The sequence below is a fragment of the Thunnus thynnus genome, chromosome 5 (genome assembly GCF_963924715.1).
Source record: "Thunnus thynnus chromosome 5, fThuThy2.1, whole genome shotgun sequence".
NCBI classification, from domain to species: domain Eukaryota; kingdom Metazoa; phylum Chordata; class Actinopteri; order Scombriformes; family Scombridae; genus Thunnus; species Thunnus thynnus.
Genome location: NC_089521.1, coordinates 35,259,131 through 35,279,988, shown reverse-complemented (window position 1 = coordinate 35,279,988; position 20,858 = coordinate 35,259,131). Strand labels below are relative to the sequence as shown.

The following is a 20,858-nucleotide window of genomic DNA, read 5'->3' as shown; positions in this document are numbered from 1 at the left end:
ACGCTCTAGGAGGAGATAGCGTTTCTTGGGGGTCCAAAATTGGCGCAAAGTCGTACATTGATGGGCATATTGCGGACTTCCTGTTGGATTTAGGTCAGGGGTGTCAGTGGATGATTTGTAGGTCTTGATGAGACGAATAATTGAGTTTTGGTTTGATCTCTCTACGACCTTCCTACGGGCCGTGGCGGCCATTTTAGTTACATAGGTGGCGCTAGAGAGCACATTTTGGCACTTTAGGGGTTAATTTATACATTTTATCAAATTTTTCACCAGACCTGATGTGCATGCCAAATTTGGTGAGTTTTTGAGCATGTTTAGGGGTCAAATTAAGAGTTGAAGTGGTGTAATAATAAAGAAAGAAAGAAACACAAAATACAATAGTGTCTTCGCCCCTCTGGTGCTCCGGCCTTAAAAAAAGAAAATGCATACAAGTGAACATATGTATATCCAGTCTCCTATTTTCCCCCAAAGTTCTGATACACAAATCTGTTTTCAGTTTTTGGACTTTTTCTCTAATCTTTGATTTTTGCTGAAATATTGGATCATTTGAACATTTATTGAAATGAAAGCATGTGAGAAGTTTAGAGGGAAAAATCACTATTTGGTGGAGCTGTTAACAACTCATAGACATGTGAAATGTGACCCCGACTACACACTGCTTTTTGTAAGACGTCAAAAGCCAAAAAGGTTGGAAACCACTGGTTTCATCTTTAACAATGTGTTGTATTTTAAAAGCTTGTTATATTATCCATTGTGTCAAATCTTCATCTGAAAAGTAACTAAAGCTGTCAAATAAATGTAGTGGAGTAGAAAGTACAATATTTCCCTCTGACATGTAGAAAGTAGCATCACATGGAAATACTCAAGTAAAGTACAAGTACCTCAAACTGTACTACAGTACAGTACTTGAAGGCCCAGCAGCTCCTCTTCTTCTGAGGTGCAACAGACTCCCTGGAAACTGCTGCTCATCCTCTGGCTGCAGGATGAAAGCAGTCTGGAGACACCTGCAGACCGTCAGAACTGCTCAGTGGATCCAGAACCTGACAGACCTTCAGTCCAGTCCAGAGACCAGAGACTCTGTTGCAGCCTCCCTCAGGGCGCCGCCGCCCCACCCCATCCCCATCCCCATCCCCATCCCCAAGTGCAATACACAACTGCAGCTAATACACGTGCAATTTATTATATTTATATATATAAATACTATGTTTTTATGCCACTGAGTGGACCGCTGCCTAACTAAGTTTCTCTGTGTTTTAATATCAAATGACAAGAAAGCATCTATCAATCTATCTATCATCTATCTATCTATCATCATCTATCAATCTATCAATCATCTATCAATCTATCTATCCATCTATCATCTATCAATCTATCATCTATCCATCATCTATTTATCTATCAATCATCTATTTATCTATCTACCCATCATCTATCTATGTATCTATGTATCTATCCTGAGTAAATGTACTTCGTTACTTTCCTCCCCCGCTGCGGTATCAGAGTTGTTTTTATTTGTTCTGGTGTTTGTGTTTGTGGACATCAGCTGATGTTCAGGTCCCATCAAGCTTCTCTGCCTGTTTTATGACTTCAGGCTGAAATTCACACTGTTGACTTTAATTTTTGCGCAGTTGCTTTCTTCCGTCTTCCATGTCATTTCCTGTGATAAAAATGGTGGTCACAGCTCGGAGAGGCGACTGAGTCGCTGCAGAAATTAACGGGAAACTTTGCATCAGCGGGCAGCCGCGGAGCCAGCGGCCGGGGGTCGGTGCTCGGCGGCCGGGGCAGAGCGGAGCCTCACCCGGGACAGACGCGTGTGTCCCCGCTGCGTGTGAGCAGAAGGTGGGTCTGTGTCTGTCGGTAGCCACTGTGGCCAGTGAGTGAAAATGGCTTCCGAAAACTGCAGGCAGCTTGCCAGCAGCAGCCTGCAGAGGAGAAAGCGTGGCGCAGATGGAAACCTGCAGCTGCTCCTCCTCAAACCTGCAATCCCAGTTTACTGACCGCGATCCGGATCATCCGAGCAGCGCGGCGAGCACCCCCGCTCCGTCTGCGCCGCTGTTTGTGTTTGTTTGTGTTTGTTTGCTTCAGTGTTTGTTTCAGTGTTTGTTTGTTTGCTTCAGTGTTTCAGTTTGTTTGTTTGTGTTTGTTTCAGTGTTTGTTTGTTTCAGTGTTTCTGTTTGTTTGTTTGTGTTTGTTTCAGTGTTTGTTTATTTGCTTCAGTGTTTGTTTGTTTGCTTCAGTGTTTCAGTGTTTGTTTGTTTGTTTGTTTGTGTTTGTTTCAGTGTTTCAGTGTTTTCTAGCTGCGTGATGCAGACATGAGTTTCTGTTTGGTTTTGTTTTGTGTTTTGTTTACATACAAACAGCTGGATTATACTGACAGTAAAGATAAACAGCAGATCAATAATTGTTATTATCTGTGTGAGGAGCTTTCTGATATAAACCAACATCCCTGGAAATATATTTACATCTTATTTAATCTTATTATTCTGTCCTGTTTTAATATATTTTAATGTTTTGTTTACCACTTCTTAATGTGTACGTATATACAGTCAGTCGACAGGAAATTAATCAAATATTTTGATTATCGATTAATCGTTTTGAGTCTTTTTTTTTTTTATAAAGAAAAATATTTTTTAAGAAGTCCAGATTCTCTGATTCCAGCTTCTTAAATGTGAATATTTTCTGGTTTCTTGAGTCTCTGTGACAGTAAACTGAATAAAACAAGACATGTGAGGAAGTCTCCTTGGGCTTTAAAAACACTGATACACATTACAACTTTATAATAATAATAATAATAATAATAATAATAATAATAATAATAATAATAGAACCAGACTGATTGGGGCTTTTTGAAGCCTTGAATACTTGTTTTGATATTTGGGAGTTTAAAAAACAGATTTATTTTTTTTTTTTTTATACAAACACTCAACATAAATGCTTTTATAATCCCTGAAGTCAGTTTTTATGAACTTTGACCAACATAAACAGTGTTTATGATATTTTATTCTATGAATCAGCTGCTGGCAGATTCAGTCACTATATATATTATAATACTTTATTCTTCAAATTACCTTAATCTATGACAAACTTGTGTTTTTATTTTAAGAGTGCATTATTATTATTATTATTATTGTTATTATTATTTCTGACATTAATTACTGAATTGCATCAGTCGAATCTTTGAGAAGTCGCTTCGCTGCCTCGAGTGAAACCAGGTTTCTATGAGTTGATCCTCAGAAATGAATCCAGAGAGACCTGCTGGGTCGGACCGTGATATTTTTTAAATATGTATATATATTTTGGGGCATTTTATTAAAGGGACAGTGGAGAGATGACAGGAGTTGAAGGGAGAGAGTGATGGGTGGTGACACGCAACAGGGTCTGATGAGGTTAGATGGCATCGTCTAAACCAGTAGGCTCCCAGTAGCCGGACTGTGATATTTTTAAGAGAAAAGACTTTTTTACAGCAGATGTTGTAGCAGGAACAGAATCCGATGTGTTTAATAATATAACTGACATTAATTAGCTTCGTTCAGTGAGCCGAGCTCAGCAGAGACCTGCAGGAGGTCGTTATAGTTCCACCTGTGTCTCAGTGTTATTGATCTTTTATTGGTCGATACTGGTATGCTGCAAAGTTAACAGGTTTCATTGTGTTGTTCCTCAGAGGGCTGTGACGTGGACGACGTGCAGGTTTGCTACCAACATGGTTCCAACATGAGCGAGCAGTCGTTGGACCTCTGGTGTAAGATCTGACTTCACCTTCTTCTCTCGCATCAGTGAACAAGTTTACAGCTAACATGCTAGCTTAAAGGTGCACTATGTAAGATTTAGCCACCTGCTCCAAACAAATAGGGGGCCCCTCAAAGGGGGGTGGGAGGTCCAGCTGGAGGGGTCTGACCTCCTTGGACCATCACTGTGATGCCACGACTGGCTGGAGCTAGTTAGGGTTGCTAAGCTATGATCAGACATCTGATGTTCAGGGGAAGCAGCTAACTGCTGGTCTCTGTGGTGCAGCAGGTGTTTGCACCACCTGTAAGCCCCCAAAGTCCCCCCCCCATACATACAGAACACCTGCAGAGAAATCAACTGAAACATTCACTTATATTCACCTAAAAACATCTGAAAGTAACAGACCAGACACCTTGTACACATCCTGTTCTATCACATATTATTCAGTCCTGAAATATGAAGTTGGCATTTTCATGAGATCTGCTCTTTGTCCTTCAGTCTGCGAGGAGTGCCAGGACTATTTCCAGAAGGAGTGTTCGTCTCACGGACCCCCGCTGTTTGTCCCTGACACACCGGCAGCCCCGGGGTCGGCCAACAGGGCGGCACTCACGGTCCCATCTGGCCTGGAGGTCTTCACCGAGGGGGACGAGGTGGATGTTCGCTGCCTGGATCCGAGCTTCCCCAGAGGGGCAGTGTTTGGTCCGTACGAGGGAGAGCTGGTGGCCAAGGACAAATCCTCCGGATTTTTCTCCTGGATAGTAAGTGACCAGTCTGAACCAGTAAAGAACCAGTCTGAACCAGCCTAGAACCAGTTTAAACCAGTCTGAACCAGTTTAGAATCAGTTTAAACCAGTCTGAACCAGTTTAGAATCAGTTTAAAACCAGTCTGAACCAGTTTAAAGTGGTTTTGAATCAGTTTAGAACCAGTATGAACCGGTTTAGAACCAGTCTGAACCGGTTTAGAACCAGTATGAACCAGTTTAGAACCAGTATGAACGGTTTAGAACTAGTTTAAAACCAGACTGAACCAATTTAAAGCGGTTTGAATCAGTTTAGAACTAGTCTGAACCAGTTTAAAACCAGACTGAACCAGTTTAAAGAGGTTTGAATCAGTTTAGAACTAGTCTGAACCAGTTTAAAACCAGACTGAACCAGTTTAAAGAGGTTTGAATCAGTTTAGAACCAGTCTGAACCGGTTTAGAACCAGTATGAACCGGTTGAGAACCAGTCTGAATGGTTTAAAACCAGTATGAGCCGGTTTAGAACCAGTCTGAACGGTTTTGAACTTGTTTAAAACCAGACTGAACCAGTTTAAAGAGGTTTGAATCAGTTTAGAACCAGTCTGAACCGGTTTAGAACCAGTCTGAACCGGTTTAGAACCAGTATCAACCAGTTTTCTGTCTGTTTTCCTTCCAGATTGTTGATTTTAACAACACGTATCAATCCATCGATGGCAGCGATGAGACCAAAGCCAACTGGATGAAGTAACGTTCTTTATTTCAATAAACAACAATAATAATCTTTATTTATAAAGCACGTTTCTTTACAGGTTTACTGCACAAGTGAAAACAGGAACATTAAAACAAAACACAAGTAAAAGTGTAACTAAGTATAAGTAGAAACATCAGATAACACGGATTATTAAATCACAGTGTTTGACATCGACACGTGTTTGCAGGTTTGTGCGGACCTCGTCGGAGGAGAGCGACAGGAACTTGACGGCGTTTCAACACGGTAAAAACATCTACTTCAGAGTGTGCCGGGAGCTGGCGGCCGGAGAGAAGCTGAGGGTCTGGTACAGCGACGACTACATCCAACGACTTCACTGTGTTTCTCAGGAGAGCATCGACCGCAACCTGGACGCAGGTGAGGTGGACAGGAAGTTCACTTACAGAGGCAGGAAGTGGTTTAAAATCCAGTTTGGTGAAGCTGCAGCTGGTGATGAAGCAGTTCACTCTGTACTGTCCTCCACACCAACAGCATCTATGCATTTATTAGTTTGGAAAGTGAAACTGAAAATAGAAGTACAAACAGAATGCACCTGAATGAATTTAAATTAATAAAGAAGTAAAATAACATTAAACAGATGAGTTCATTTTATACAAAACTGACAAATTAAATCATTTTACTAAAGTAATAATCTAGAAAAATAAGTGTGTACAGATGATGTGAAGCAGGAACAGATGACAAGGTCACATGACAAAATATAACCTGTCACCACCATTATATGTAGGGTTGACTATTTTCATTATTGATTAATCAATTAGTCATTTGGTCCATAAAATGTCAGAAAACTGAGACAAATGTTGATCGCTGTTTTCCAAAACTCAGATGTCTTATTTTGTCCTCAACCCAAAGACATTCAGTTTACTGTCAGAAAATATTCATTTAAGAAGCTGAATCACAGAATTGTGACATTTTCTTCTTAAAGAATGACTGAAAGTGATTAATCGATGATCAGAAAAGTTGGCGGTACATTTTCTGTCAATCGATTAATCCACTAATCGTTACAGCTCTAATTAAGATTCACCACATTTTTTCAGTAAGATTTTCTTGCTAAACAGATTTCTGTTGCTGATACATAAACAGTACAGATCAGTGAAAACCTGATGGCCCAGATCTCTCTGATGGTGAACTCTGACCTGCAGCTCGTTTCCCTCGTTATCAACAAACGTTGTTCAGGTTCGGTAAACGCTGTGTGAACGTCTCACTGCCTCTCAACACATCTCCAAATTGGTGACTTTTAGTGCGGTACAACTTCTGTTTGGCCTCTTATAGCTCACACATGCTGCTAATTATCATTCAAGCTAATATGACCCACCTCCGCTGTGTTTGCAGTTATGATTTAATTAGTTCAAAGATAAATCTCTTTTAATGAGGTCTTTTTGTTATTTTAACATTTCAAGTGCACTTCTATTTCATAAAAGTCAGTATTTGAATTACTGCTGTATTTGTAGACCAGTTAATACCTCACAATGAGCTCAGTTCTCCAGCAGATGGTGCTGCTGTCATACAGAGAGATCTGTGTTATTTCAGGGGAAATCCACCTTAAAATAAATGTTTTCTAACTGGTCCCTCAGCAGAGAGACAGACTGTAGTGATGTGAAGGATGCGACTCACACATATCAAATACAAATCTCTCCTGTGAGGATGATCAGAGCTGCTTAGATCAGGTAGATATATAGACATGATATTGACATGACACCTGCAACAATCCAACCAGACTGAATATAACTGAGTTGTTCCTTCTGTGCTGAAGCTGGTGAGACTAAAGAGGTCAGTATACTCCTTCAGACACACCTGTCGGACGATCGAATAGCTTCAGAAACCTCCTCCTCCGACACCTTTAAGACGAAGGATTTGGGAGATCTGTGTCCGATCATGTCTGTAACTTTTCAGCACCGATGATCCAACATTCAGCAACAAAAACAGTCCTGCATTAAAACAATACAAGGGGCTCTGGTGGGGGGAGCGTGTTGTTTAAGGTGCCAGTGAGACATGAAACACAATCCAGGAAGTGGAGTTGGAGCTACAGATTAATGTGTAAAGGTTTGTCTGACACTAAAACGCTGCACAGCGGTTTGTAAAACTCACAGAGAAGATTTTACAACTTTGAAAAGTTATTATGGCAGCAATTACCTCACGATTGCAGCAATGATTGATTGAGTTGTTGTGTGAGTTCATCCTCTCGAAATGAACGTGTAAACATGTGAGACGTAGCCATCAACAGGACAGTAAAGAGCCTAGACTGGCTTTCAGGTCTGATCTTTGAGTTGCCTGTTTGACCTCACTGGTTTGATCAGTGACCACTGAAGCCATGTGCTCAGTGTGATGATGGTCACTCTGGTCATCATTTGTCTTTGAGTTGCAGCTTTATATAATAAGAAATCTGTTTTGTTCCAGATTCGGGGAAGCCAGCAGTCCTGCCCAACATTCAGAGGGACTTTAAATCTCCCTGCCTGCAGTCAGCTCTGCAGGGCAAACCCAGCCCCAGTAAACAACCCAGCGAAGACGCAGACGGCCAGCCTCCTGCCAAGAGGAAGAAGATCGACCTCATCTTCAAAGACGTCCTGGAGGCTTCTCTGGAGGACTCCAGCAAGTCCAGGTCCCCGTCCTCCGTCCACACTGAGTGTAAAACACCACTCGGGTTGGGGTTTAACTCGTTTAACGTTCCTAACCTGAAGGTGGAGGAGAAAGAGGAGGAGAACCAGACCAGCGAGGAACCCTCTACCTCCTTCTGCCCCAACTGTGTCAAACTGAGGAGGAGGATCCTGGAGCTGGAGGAGGAGCTGTCCCGTCTCAGAGGAGAACAGGGGGACGGAGTCCGTCCATCAATGTCTGAACAGGTCCTGCCCCAACACGACCAGGCACCACCCCATCCTGAACAAGGCCCCATCGAAGACTTTCAAGGTAGGTTGAAACCAGATGATGGTAGGACTCACTGTTGAAGACTTTCTCTGACCAAGGACTGGATTTCTAACTCTTTGTTAGGATTTCAGTGTCTTTAAATTGTTAGATTTTCTTTAGTGATAGAACTATTATTGGAAATATACGCGATAGACTGGTAGTGAACACCTATATTGTTGCAGCTGGATATCCACAGTGGGACTCTGATTAAGGAGTTGACACGGAAGCAGATAATAGTTTTGCTATTCTATTTTATTTTATCTAGGCACTTGGAATGAGGCACAAGGTATAGATGGGTGTGGTATCTGAAAATATTAGCAGAAATAAATAACCATGTATAATTTGACAAAGACATATATGTCTAAATAATTCCTAAATGAAATACTGCACTACCCTAATACAGATCTGGCATGAAGATGATCACTACTTTCTTTCTTTTAAACACAGCAATGTCAATATACATGAAACATCAGTCACATTAAGTTAGCTGCAACCCACCTCTTCCACTTAACCACATTTTCAGCCAGTATGCTATCTTAATGAGCCATTAATGGCGGAAACATTAGCTCGATCTCTCTATTACCATGCAGCACTGTGAGAATCCCACAGCCATCAGCTCCCCCTCCTGGACACACAGAGGCCAGTACATGAAGCTTCTGCAAGAATTCTGTACAACTAGTTTTCCTTGAATATTCATGTTTTTTGTTTGTCAGACACCAAAGTATTGGACAAATTAAAATATGACTAGTTGATGGTGCTAGAGGAAAAGTGAAAGGATCACCAAAGTCATTACATTTCATCATCTGAGGAACATAAATGTCTGAACCAAATATTATTGCAATCCATCAAGTATTTGTCAAGACGTTTCACTCAAAGCTACAAATGTCAACTGCATGCTGGCAAGAGATGAAAAGTCAGATCATCACCAAAGTCTTTAAGATTCATCGTCTAGGAACTTTGATTGTATGTACAAAATTTTGGAAATATTTAATTGGATAAGTGAAAATTCTGACTGGTTTGTGGTGGTACATGAAAACGATCACTGAACTCATCAAGATTTATCATCTAGGAACCAAGAACATCTGTACAAATATTCATGGCAATTGATCCAATAGTTTAGATTGTGACTTCGCTAACAGCCAAAAATATTAACCTCATGGTGGAGGAAAAGTCAGAGGATCACCAAAGTCAGTAGGATTCATCTTCTGGGGAAAGAGAATGTCTGAATAAAATGTCATCATAATTCATCATCATGTCACACCAGTAGAAGATATATTGCTCACATAGTTATTTACATTACATGATGTGAAAAAATGCCAACATTATTTGATTTTAGTTTAACAAAAACGTATTTAAGCTGGTAGCAGAGGTTGATTGCGTTTGTCTTTGCAGGGATGGAGCCCTTGACACCCACTCAGGTGGTTCTGGATGAAGATGACCAGGACGTGGACTCAGCTGATGAGTCGATTGCTGCAGATCTCGTGATTTCTCCAGAGGACTCTTCGAAACTTTCGTCAGGAGGAGGTCGACGGATTCGTCGCTTCAAGCAGGAGTGGCTGAAAAAGTTCTGGTTCCTTCGCTACTCGCCGACCCTGAATGAGATGTGGTGCCACGTCTGCCGCCAGTACACCGTCCAGTCATCTCGCACCTCAGCCTTCATTATCGGCTCCAAGCAGTTTAAGATCCACACCATCAAACTGCACAGCCAGAGCAACCTCCATAAGAAGTGTTTGCAGCTGTATAAGCTGCGCATGCATCCAGAAAAGACCGAAGAGATGTGCAAAAACATGATGCTGCTGTTCAACGCAGCGTATCACTTGGCCCTGGAGGGACGGCCATTCTCCGACCTCCGTCCACTGGCAGAGCTTTTAAAGAAGTGTGACCTCAAAGTGGTGGACCAGTATATGAACGAAGGAGACTGTCAGATCCTCATCCACCACATTGCCCGGGCTTTAAAAGAAGACCTGGCTGAGAAGATGCGTCTGTCTCCCTTCCTAAGCGTCATAATGGATGCACAAAATGACGACCTTTTCTCAGACATGGTGGCAGTTTACGTCCAGTTCAGTACCAATGAGGGCTCCACCAACACAGAGTTCCTGTCCCTGCAGAGACTGAGCATGGCCAGTGTGGACGGATATCTCCAGGCTATGGATCGAGCCTTCGGCGTCCTTGGCCTCAGGTTTCAGGACTTGCTGGTGGTTGGTTTGGGGGCAGACGGCACTAACATCTCCTCAGGAATGAGAGCGAACCTGTACATAGCTGTGCAAAAGACTTTTCCCTGGATCCTCTGTCTTCCCATCATGATCCATCGGCCTCACCTGGAGGTGCTAGATGCCATCAGCGGTAAAGAACTCTCCTGCCTGGAGGATCTGGAAAACAACCTCAAGCAGCTCCTCAGTTTCTACCGCTACTCCCCTCGCATGATGGCCGAGCTGCGATCCACTGCTCCAACGCTGTCAGAGGAGACAGAGTTCCTGGGAGACATCAGAGCCATACGATGGATTATTGGAGAACCAAATGTCCTTAACGCACTCATCAAAGATTACCTGGAGGTAGTCGCCCACCTGAAGGAGATCAGCAGCCAGACACAGAGGGCTGATGCGGCTGCCATCGCTCTCACCCTCCTCCAGTTCCTCATGGACTATCAGTCAGTAAAGCTCATCTATTTCCTTCTGGACATCATAGCTGTTCTCTCTCGATTAGCTTTCACCTTCCAGGGAGAGTACCTGCTGGTGTCACAGGTGGAAGCCAAAATAGAGGATGCCATTCAGGAGATTGGCCAGTTGGTGGACTGCCCTGGAGAGTATCTGCAGGAGTTTGAAGAAAATTTCCGTGAAAGTTTCAACGGCGTTGCTCTGAAGAATCTGCGTGTTGCTGAATCCAAATTTCAGTCTATCCGAGAAAAGATCTGCAACAGGAGCCAAGGCATTCTGTCTCAGAGACTGGACCTGCAGAGCCGCTCATTCGCCAAAGCCTGCAAGGTCCTGGACCTGTCCACCTGGCCGCACAACCGGGAGGACCTAAAGGCCTACGGGGAGGAGGAAATCCAGATGATATTCAACCATCTGGAGTCGATTCCCTCAGCGGTCCAGGAGGGCTCCCAGGCCAGGGACAGCCTTGTGGTGGAATGGAAGGACCTGAAAGCAGACTACTACAGCATGAATGGTTTTAAAGAGGTCATCAGTCACATCTGCAGGTACAAGCAGCGTTTTCCTCTGCTCAGTCGGATTGTGCAGGTTGTCAGGGTCCTGCCCAGTTCCACGGCCTGCTGTGATAAAGGACGGGGGTCTCTACAAAAAATGTGTAAGAACAATCGCTCCCGGCTGACCCTGGAGCAGATGAACGACCTGCTGACTGTCGCAGTTAACGGACCGCCCATCACAAACTTTGACGGGAAGCGAGCGCTGGACGGCTGGTTTGAGGAGAAGTCTGGCAGCAGTTACTCTCTGTCAGCTGAGGTATTGAACAGGATGTCAGCTGCTGATCAGAAGTCCGTATTGCACAGCGTTGATGTTGACACAGAGTTCTACCCGGACATCTAACAGGAGAACCCAGGAGAACAGCAGTGATAGGCTGCCCCTAAAAAAAAGGAATATCTGTCTTAGGCCTCAAACATGCTCCACACAAGTACACAAATGCACAAGCAAAATTGATTTCACCTGTTTTACGGTTTTGAAAGTGTGTCACCTGAAGATTCCTAACACTATGCAAGTGTGAGATGCGTAGTGGACGCGCTATAGCATGACACAACAGAAAGACCACCTTTCATTTGTGTGAAAGGTCAAAACAGTCCTGCTGAGCAGTTCAAGAAGTTGGAGTTGAACTTTGTCTCCTCTTCATTCAGACAAGAATTCTCCGTCCTTCCCCTGTAAGCGATTCAAAGGTCGCACATCGCATCTTCTGTGTTTCTTTTTTTCTTTCTTCTGTGCAGTTAATACAGCAGTACACATTCCATGTTTGTTTACTACTGTGGTCATAGAAACGTTCTCATTAGCTCTAACTAGCCTATATCAAATATGTCGACCAGAGTTGCACATCTGCACCGGCTGGGCCAGGTGCTGCCATTTGTGTTAGTATACTTGTGTGGAGCATTTTTGGAGCTTTAATCCACTTTTCCCCCTGTTGCTCTACTCCCAACTGTGGCATCTGCTGCCTCAGACTTTAACATGATAGGCCCAGCATATCAGGGTGATTGCTACATTTGTGAGTTTTGCAGTCACAGAAGCACAGATTCTAAGTGGGCATTCAGACTGAAAAGTCCAGCAATTAAATAATGCACCAGGCTGTGGTAGTGTGGACAGTACCGGTGAAGATGAAAATACAATCAAGAAGGTCGGTTTATATAAAGTTTAAAGGCTGTCAGATTTGTAATACTGGGGCAGGATTTTATATGTTACCATGGCAACAATCATTTTGTCCTGATTGTCGAGTTTTATGCTGACAGCAGAATTATTCACGCTCAATGACCCTGCATTCTTTTACTGGAGCGATGACACTTTACTTTAACCTCCCTATTTAGCATTTATAAACGGTATATAAACTTAATAAGTGGTTTATAAGACACTATAATGTAGTTGTAAGAAGATATAAGGACATTTTACATTTATTAATGTATTTGTAAAAAATTCCTGTAAAGCAAAAGCTGGCGGAAAATCAGGGTAGTGTGTGTTGCTGTTGCTCGTGCAGCTAATCGGGTGACTAAAAAAATGTCTTACTTGCATTTCTGGTGAGAAAGCTCTGAAATGAAGCAGTGAGGAGGCGCCGCTCCTCTACACCATTAAGCAAACCTCTTTCTCAAAGAAATCCCAGTTCAGCTGAATATTGTGCTGAAACCTTCTTCCACTGATGAGCGTTGTCAAACAGAGGGCTTCTGACTGTCCCTGCTGGAATATAAAGCACTTATTATCTGAGTAAGTCAGTTTTACTCTGAGAACAATCAGTAAGTGTCAAACTAAATGTGCTATTAAGTGAATCTCTGCTTTAGCTTATTTGCTAACAGGATATTCAGTCATCTTGTGCCTGATAGAAACAAAGAAGCTGGAGAATAAGAATGTATAAAGGCTTCATATTTCTTTTAGAAATGCTTACAACCCTGCTTCACTGTATATATTCTATAAACTGTATATATTGTAAATGCTTTTCAGCCTGTTTTTAAGGAGAGTATTTTTCTCTTGAATCTGATGATTGTGCCATAATGATCGATGCAAGAACTGAAAGAAAAAGGTGCTATCCTGCTATGCCATAACTGTATTTTGCCATATTTGTTTAGATGTTTACTGCTACAAATATATTTTTAAGTTGTTCTGTTTCTCTGATGCATCAGCTTCTAGCAGGGTAACTACAGTCTTGGCCAAAGCTCAGGCTTCAAAATCCTTGACTCAAAACATATGTAAGCATGATGATACTCAACTGTTGCTTTTAGCATACACCTCGTATTTTATAATAGTAATAATTATTATTATTATATGCTAACATAAATGTATGATGGTGGGAATATCAGAGCTGACCTCAGCAGGCAGATGGTCACTTTTGCTTTATTTTTGTACAAAATTTTGGTAAAAAATTTGCTTTGTGCCCTTAAGCTAAAGGAATAGTTAGACATTTTGCGAGATAATATAAATTTGTTTTCTTTCCATGAGTTGGATATCAAACTCATGTCTGTGTGTTAAGAAAAGAGCTAGAGCCTGGAGCTTAGCTTAGCTTAGCTTAGTTTAGCTTAGCTTAGCTTAGCTTAGCTTAGCTTAGCTTAGCTTGGCATAAAGGTTTGAAAGAGGAGAAGCAGCAGGGCTGAATCTGTCCAAAGTTTTTTTTTAAAATGCATTTCTATTTGCATACAGATTAATCAAGCGAGAAACAGTGATAATTAGTTGAACTTTTGGCAGAGCCATGCTAGCTGCTTCCAGTCTTATGCTAAGCTAAGCTAATGGCCTCCTGGCTCTAGCTCCATACTTTGCACACGGACATGAGAGTGGTATCAGTGTTCTTTTGGGAAATATGTGACTAAGCATAACTTTCCCAAAACATGGAACTACTTCATAAAGATCTCTACATGGTTAGCTTCAAGCTATCAAATCTCTTCCTTTCATATCACTGAAAGATAAAACCTGTATGCCTTTTGTTTTTATTAGCATATTGTGCATGTATGTATTGTATGCATGCAGTTTTTACTGTATAAAATGGTCATGGTTTTGAAAGCATTATGTTTGTGTGCAGGATGCTGCCTGGACTGTTTCTGGTCATATCTTCTATGTGACGTACGGTTGATGAGCTGGGTGATGACTTAAGTGTTTTTCTCCAGAATTCATAAAGAGACTGTTGGTTTGATCACATTTCAGTTCTATTGCTACGGTTTCAATCCAAAAACATTTGACTTATTTTGTACTCTGCCTTATACATGTTTAACGGCTAGTCGCCTTTATACTGATGTTTGGCTGATTGTAATGTGACTCCACAGCTGGATGGAGTTTTAAGGCTTTAAGTTGTTAATGTTTGCTGTTTGCTGAACTGTGAGATTTTCACTGCTGGAGTTTGATTTGAGTTTCTTTCAGAGCCCGGGAGGGGCCACGGAGAAAAAAATAATTCATTTGTTACATTACATTACATTTCATTTAGCAGACGCTTTTATCCAAAGCGACGTACATATGAGACTGAGACAACACAAGCAGGATCTAGTCAGGAGACAACAACACAAGTAAGTGCCATGAAGCTTAAGTTTGGGCCCGATAGGAGGTAGATGCCAACAGGCAGTGCAACAAGGCAAGTCAACGTTAGTTTTGTCATTTGTGTTCTTGATTTAACAGAATTCAGCCTCACGCCATCCTCTAGTCCTGCGTACATCCACACTGTGGATCTCTTGGATTTCATAAGGTTTTATTTTGAACTTGGGCTCAGATATGTGGATTTACTTTAAGCACAACACTGTGTTATCTCTGAGATCCTTTAAACGTGTTCTACTGGATAACTTTTTTCCATAAACTTTCATGTTCCTGCAGACGTCGTCCAGCTTCAGGGTTCTGGACATGCACATTTTATATCATATACAGCATATACATGTATATGATGTATTATATTGTCTTAGTACATCCATGGTTGTGGAGTGCTTTCTGGCTGCCTTGGATCCAGCTTGGATCAGTAACTGATGTTACAGGGAAACGTCGTCAAACAGGCAAAGTAGTGAAATCGGGAGCACAAATTAGTTTTGGGTTTTTTTTTTTCTCCGTGGCCCCTTCCCTCTGTAGATTCTGGTTACACATGAACCAAAAGAAATGTGTGGTTACTTGATTTCTCTGTTCACTGTTTGTTTCTGTTTAATACGCTTTAAAAATACATTTTAAAAGACAATTTAGCTGCAGTCATTTTGTCAGCCATCTTAAAGATGTTAGATCTTAAAGGGCTTCATCTCAGTTCATTGATGAGCATATCATCTCTTTTCAAAGATATTCACTTGACACTGAAATTATTATGCAGTTTACAGTGATAGATCTGATTATTAGCATGTTCCTGCATTGTTGAGTCCAACATGACACAAAACACAACAAAACTTCCAAACAGGAATACATTCATTCACATAGGATAGGAAATAATAAGTAAAACCACAAAACAAACATGTTTATAAAAAAAAAATGCTTACAGTAGTCTTTGTAACCAGAAATATCCAGTATGCTAACCTAGCTAATATTATTTGGTCATTTAGGCTAATGTTATTGGCGTAGCATGCTATAATTTGGGGTTATGTTGTGTTATGTTTATAAAATGTAATTTAAAATATCTCACTAACATGCAGAACATATTTAAAATGGCTTCTTTTACACTCTTCAGCCTAAACAGGTTGTCTATTAGCAAGTTAACGTTAGTTTTGTCAGTTAGACTGCTAAGTTAGCGACGCAGCAGCTACACCTGGCAGTTACTGGGTCTAAATGTTTAGTAACAACCAACCTCTGCGTAAGAACTAGTTTGTGATGCAACAATTTAATTTAGAAATGCGTAAATGTCCACTTAGTAAAGACTTAGGCTATAATTAACACTACATCTAAACTGGCGAAATTGTTTTCGAGCTATGCTATGCTATGCTAGCTACATTTAACTCTAAACAAGCTAAGCTAAACTAGAAAATAAAGAGAACAACACTCGCATGAAGCCATCCACCATCGTTGTTATTGTCGTGTTTCTTCTTCTTCTTCCAATAAAACATGGATCTGCCACCATCTGTTCTGTCAGCGATCGGTCAGCGTTTCCACAAAACTCAAAACGCAGGAACAAAATGGAAAGACGTGTTTCCAATTTAGTCTGCTCAGGGCCCAGACAGACAGAGCACTTGATGCACCTTTTTTATTGTTGCTAGGCAACTACCAAATAATGATAACAATAATAAAAATAATAATAAAGTTAATTCATATAGCACTTACCAAAGCCAGAGATTACAAAGTGGTTCACAAGGACAAAAATGACACAGCAAAAAAAAAACAAACATGCAAATTCCTCAAAATTAAGGAAATAAGGAAAGAAAATACAGAAGCAAAACAACAGAAATACAAAAACAATAAGAAATGTAAAAATATATTTAAAACAGACTATTTAAACACTAATTTAGAGACTAATTTTGCAAGTCTGAGTTCATCGGGCAGGTTGTTCCAAAGTCGAGGTTCCTTCAGTCTGACACCAGGTCTTTGTTTCACAAAGTGGGATTAGTGAAAACTCTTGTTATGCCTGAGATGAGGGAAACTAAGAGCTAATTTAAAGATGTCATATTATACCTCTTTTCCACTAGTGAACACAGTGAACACAGTTCCCTGAGGCCTTAATAAAATGTATCTGATATGTTTTGGTCAAATACCACAAGGATCAAAGTTCAGAACGGCCGGTTTGAGTGTAAATAAACTTAGATTTTGCTGTTATTTAATTGCAATAAACAGATCAAAAGGATGCCGAAATAACTACATCATGATGTCGATTTGTAAAAAGTCTGGATTCATCCTTTATCAGGTCTGTCAGCAAGACGACGAGCAAAATACTGATAAAATGTTTGTTTTCTGAACGGAGCTCATCCGTCGTCGTCACCACCTCCAGAGGGCCCCGCCTCTCAATCCATCCGATTGGACAAAAATGCAAATGACGCTGCTGAAGTCGAGTTGAAGTTTTTTTCAACATAGAGCAGAAAAACACGAGGCGCTCAGCGATGCAAAAGCAGCAAAAAGCTTCACTCTCATTGAAAACAATGAAAGGCTGCTGAACGGCGCTCTGTCCGATCAGGGTCTTAGTGCGGACAAGGTCTCAGCTGCCTGAGGAGGAAGAGTTGGTGCGACCGGCTCCAGGAGAGCGACGGCTGAGTTGTTGAGTTGGGTGATAGATGATTATTGATTTGTTTTGTAACATTATATGATCTTCTTCATTCTCTTTTTTACCTATAAAATGAAATAAAATCTAAGCTGCCTACATCAACAGAGGAGCGAGCTGCGGACTGTCTGCACGGCACGTTAGACGGAAGGTTTCAAGAAGCCTTAAAGACCCGTGTGCAGGATTTAAAACTTGCAAAACACATGGAAGGTCCTCTCTAGAGCCACTGTTTGGTTTGTGCCTTCTGGGCTACTGTAGAAACATGGCGGCTGTAAAGCTCTCTAATCAACACATATCTGGTTTATTTAATCTGATTAAACAAAGAAATGTGTCAGACTCGGGGAGGCAGGAGTGGACCCAAACGCAGAGGCCGGAATGCAGATATGATGAAAAACTCCTTTAATTGTGATGTCATGAACAGGCAAAGCAGAGCTGAACAGAACTAGCAGAAGAAACAACACAAAACGATCCAACAAAGACTGAACAGAAAACCAGAACTTAAAGAAACTGAACTAACGAGGAGATGAGGTGCAGGTGGGGAGATGAGTGGAGAACTCAAGAGAGGGGAATGAACATACAGGGAGCTGATTGGCTGAGGACACACAGGGAGCAGGGCAGGGCTGACGAGGCTAACACAAGGCAGGTGTGGAGGAGCACATGAACACACAAGGGAAACAGAACAAAAACCCAGAAAACAAACTCAATGCCATCTACACTAACCCATCCAAAACCAACCACAAACACAAACCCAACAAACCAATGATGCAGTCCTCCAAAACCCACCACCCAAATCATACAAGAAAACCCTTATGAACCGAGAGACTTAACAGACGTGCAAAACCAGGAGACCCCACAGAACACAACATAAGACCAAAAAAACACCCAAAGTCCAGGCAAGATGTGACAGAAATGTAAAAATGTGGTTTTAGTGGAGTTGCAGCTTCCTGAAGACCAAAACCTGTTCTAGAGCAGGTGGATGAATCACAACCTGTCATTTTTGTATTTCAGTTTTTGTACGAATGAAACAAATAAAATACAGCGTGTTAATTAGTGAGCTTTAGAGACGTTCACAAAGTCTCAGGGTTTGATGTCAGTGTTGAAGAGTTGAACTACTCCGTTCATACAGCATCATACAGTCTGTAGAGGAACCCAGTGGGAGGTGAAGGGAGTCAGGAAGTGAACCCCCCGGCTCCATCAGAGGTCAGAGGTGACAGTCTGAGCTGTTAGCTTTATGCATCAAAAGAAAAAACAGTTTGTCTCTTGTTATTCTGCCAAGAAGGATGTGACGGTCTCCAAGAGACCGAGTGTGAGAAGATTTTCATCCGAGAACAAACAAACTCCTGCCAAGTTTAACAGACACTTGGACTGAATCCATAGAAAAGGACGGAAACGTGTCCAGTTGAGCAGAAGGGTCAACTTGCAAAAAACACAAAGGAGGTCAGGAAGAGATGTGACACCCCCATAACGCTCCGAATAGTTTCACGAAAGAGGAGCCAAAACTGCTTTTCAGATTCACTTTTACACAGCTGAGTGTGAGCTGTTTCAGCAGTGATCTGTCGGAGCGAACGGCTGATGGTGAAACTGTGACCTCTTTGTTTAACGGAGCTGAATGAAATGATCTTTGTCTGCAGGCGCCTGCTAACGTGTTGCTAACCGGTCTGCAGCTGCCTGGAGACTGACATCACCTGCTGCACTGACTCTTCGTTCACACTCACACGCATGTATTCACATAACAGGTTTATATTTCACCAATAATCCATTTTATTCTTTCCATTATTCCTCATGTGTTTATTTGTTTCTAACGGAGCCCCTAAAGTCCCGAGAGGCAAAACAACAAGATGATTTTCTATCAATTCATTTGTGAAACCTTTAACCCTTTATTAAGTCTCTAAACATCCTGATGGTTTATTACACAGAGCTCATCCACAGTCACTGCAGAAACATTCAATGTGATATTTTACCTTTTTGTCTTCTAGCTTCACCCAAAAGAAGATTTAGTAAAAAGTTATCAGGTGTTATAAATAGTAAACAATTGATTAATGGTCAAAAACACAAAACAAAACAAAAGCATAAAAGCTGAGAGATACAGAAGCAGGGTTGAGTAACTGAAAGGAAGGATGTGTGATGATGTCGTTCAAAGGAAGAGCTGGTGAAGTTCCTATTTTGTAGACGTTTATTAGACGATGGCCATCGGGTCCATTCCAGTACAAAGATGGTCTGGGCACCGTACCACTGTCGGTGCATAGCTTATATGGGGTTACACATCTGTATCTTATCACATGAATAACATAGGTTCTTCATGGGCACTAGGTCAGTTGGGAGCCATCCATCAAGTGATTGACAGCTGCCTCACAACATATTATGTGTCACAACATACCACATCTGGACCAGTTCCAAACTTGACCATGGATCCATTGTTTGTATTTCTAAGGTCCTCCCAAAGGGCTATATCATATTACCTAAGGTGACATGCAGACTCTGGAATGTTTATGTCACATGTCCAACACCCAAAATCAGTGAAGTACATAGGGTCAGATAAAAATCATACTAACAGTAATTATTTATATACCAAAACTCTTAACTAAGGTAAAAACATCCTAAAGCCCTAAAAGGCATATTAATAGAGAACGAGGGGACAAAGTAAACCATGGTGTCAGTATCTGTCTTTATTTATCAGATTCATTCTCTGCTGTGAACTGTGGAAAAGTGAAGTAGTTTAAAATGGAAAACTAATGTTTGGACAAAAGGCCTCCATCAGCTTCAGACAGCAGCTGGATGCAGGAACAGTGTCTTCTCTGTGTGCAGCAGCTGACCGTCGTCCCGTCTGTCACACCCTGGAACTGATAGATGACAACACAAACACATCCAGACCAAACCAAACCCTTTCACTAACACACTCTGAAAACACTCTGAAAACACTCTGCAAACCACAAGTCTATTTAAACTTATATTCAACATGTTTGAGATCGATAGAATGACACCAGAAGTAGCAGTGATGAAAACACTGAAATTAGTTTAGAAGGTCTTAAAAAGCCGTTTCTGTTCAACAAGTAAACACAGCATGATGATTTTAGCAAAAACTTCAATGAATTAATCATTTTTCAATCAATTAATCCATCCATCAATTTCCTGGATCCAGTTCCAGATTGGATCAATTAGATTATATAATTAGGAATTATTGATATATTCATGTAAAATACTAAAAAATGAGATACAATGATAAATAATGAAGCCGTATCGTCCCGGCTGGTTTCCATCATCCTTTCAAACTTAAGTCAGAGTTTTTTATGCAAATTTAAAAATTAGCATAAAAACAAGTGGATAGAAAAGCAGCGACTGTTCCAGAGACGCTTCTTTTATTCCTCATATATTTCTATAACTCCTCAGTCTGA

At 41.3% G+C, this 20,858-nt stretch overlaps 1 protein-coding gene across 1 annotated transcript; it reads left to right on the top strand.

Moving 5' to 3' along the window:
* The first annotated feature begins 1,607 nt into the window (after positions 1-1,607).
* On the top strand, positions 1,608-15,474 carry prdm11 (PR domain containing 11). The gene is made up of 7 exons (XM_067591027.1): positions 1,608-1,839; positions 3,662-3,739; positions 4,225-4,484; positions 5,143-5,210; positions 5,405-5,592; positions 7,630-8,136; positions 9,526-15,474. Exons 2-7 carry the CDS (start codon positions 3,712-3,714, stop codon positions 11,673-11,675), a joined length of 3,201 nt encoding a protein of 1,066 aa, XP_067447128.1. The 5' UTR covers positions 1,608-1,839; positions 3,662-3,711; the 3' UTR covers positions 11,676-15,474.
* Positions 15,475-20,858: the final 5,384 nt, after the last annotated feature.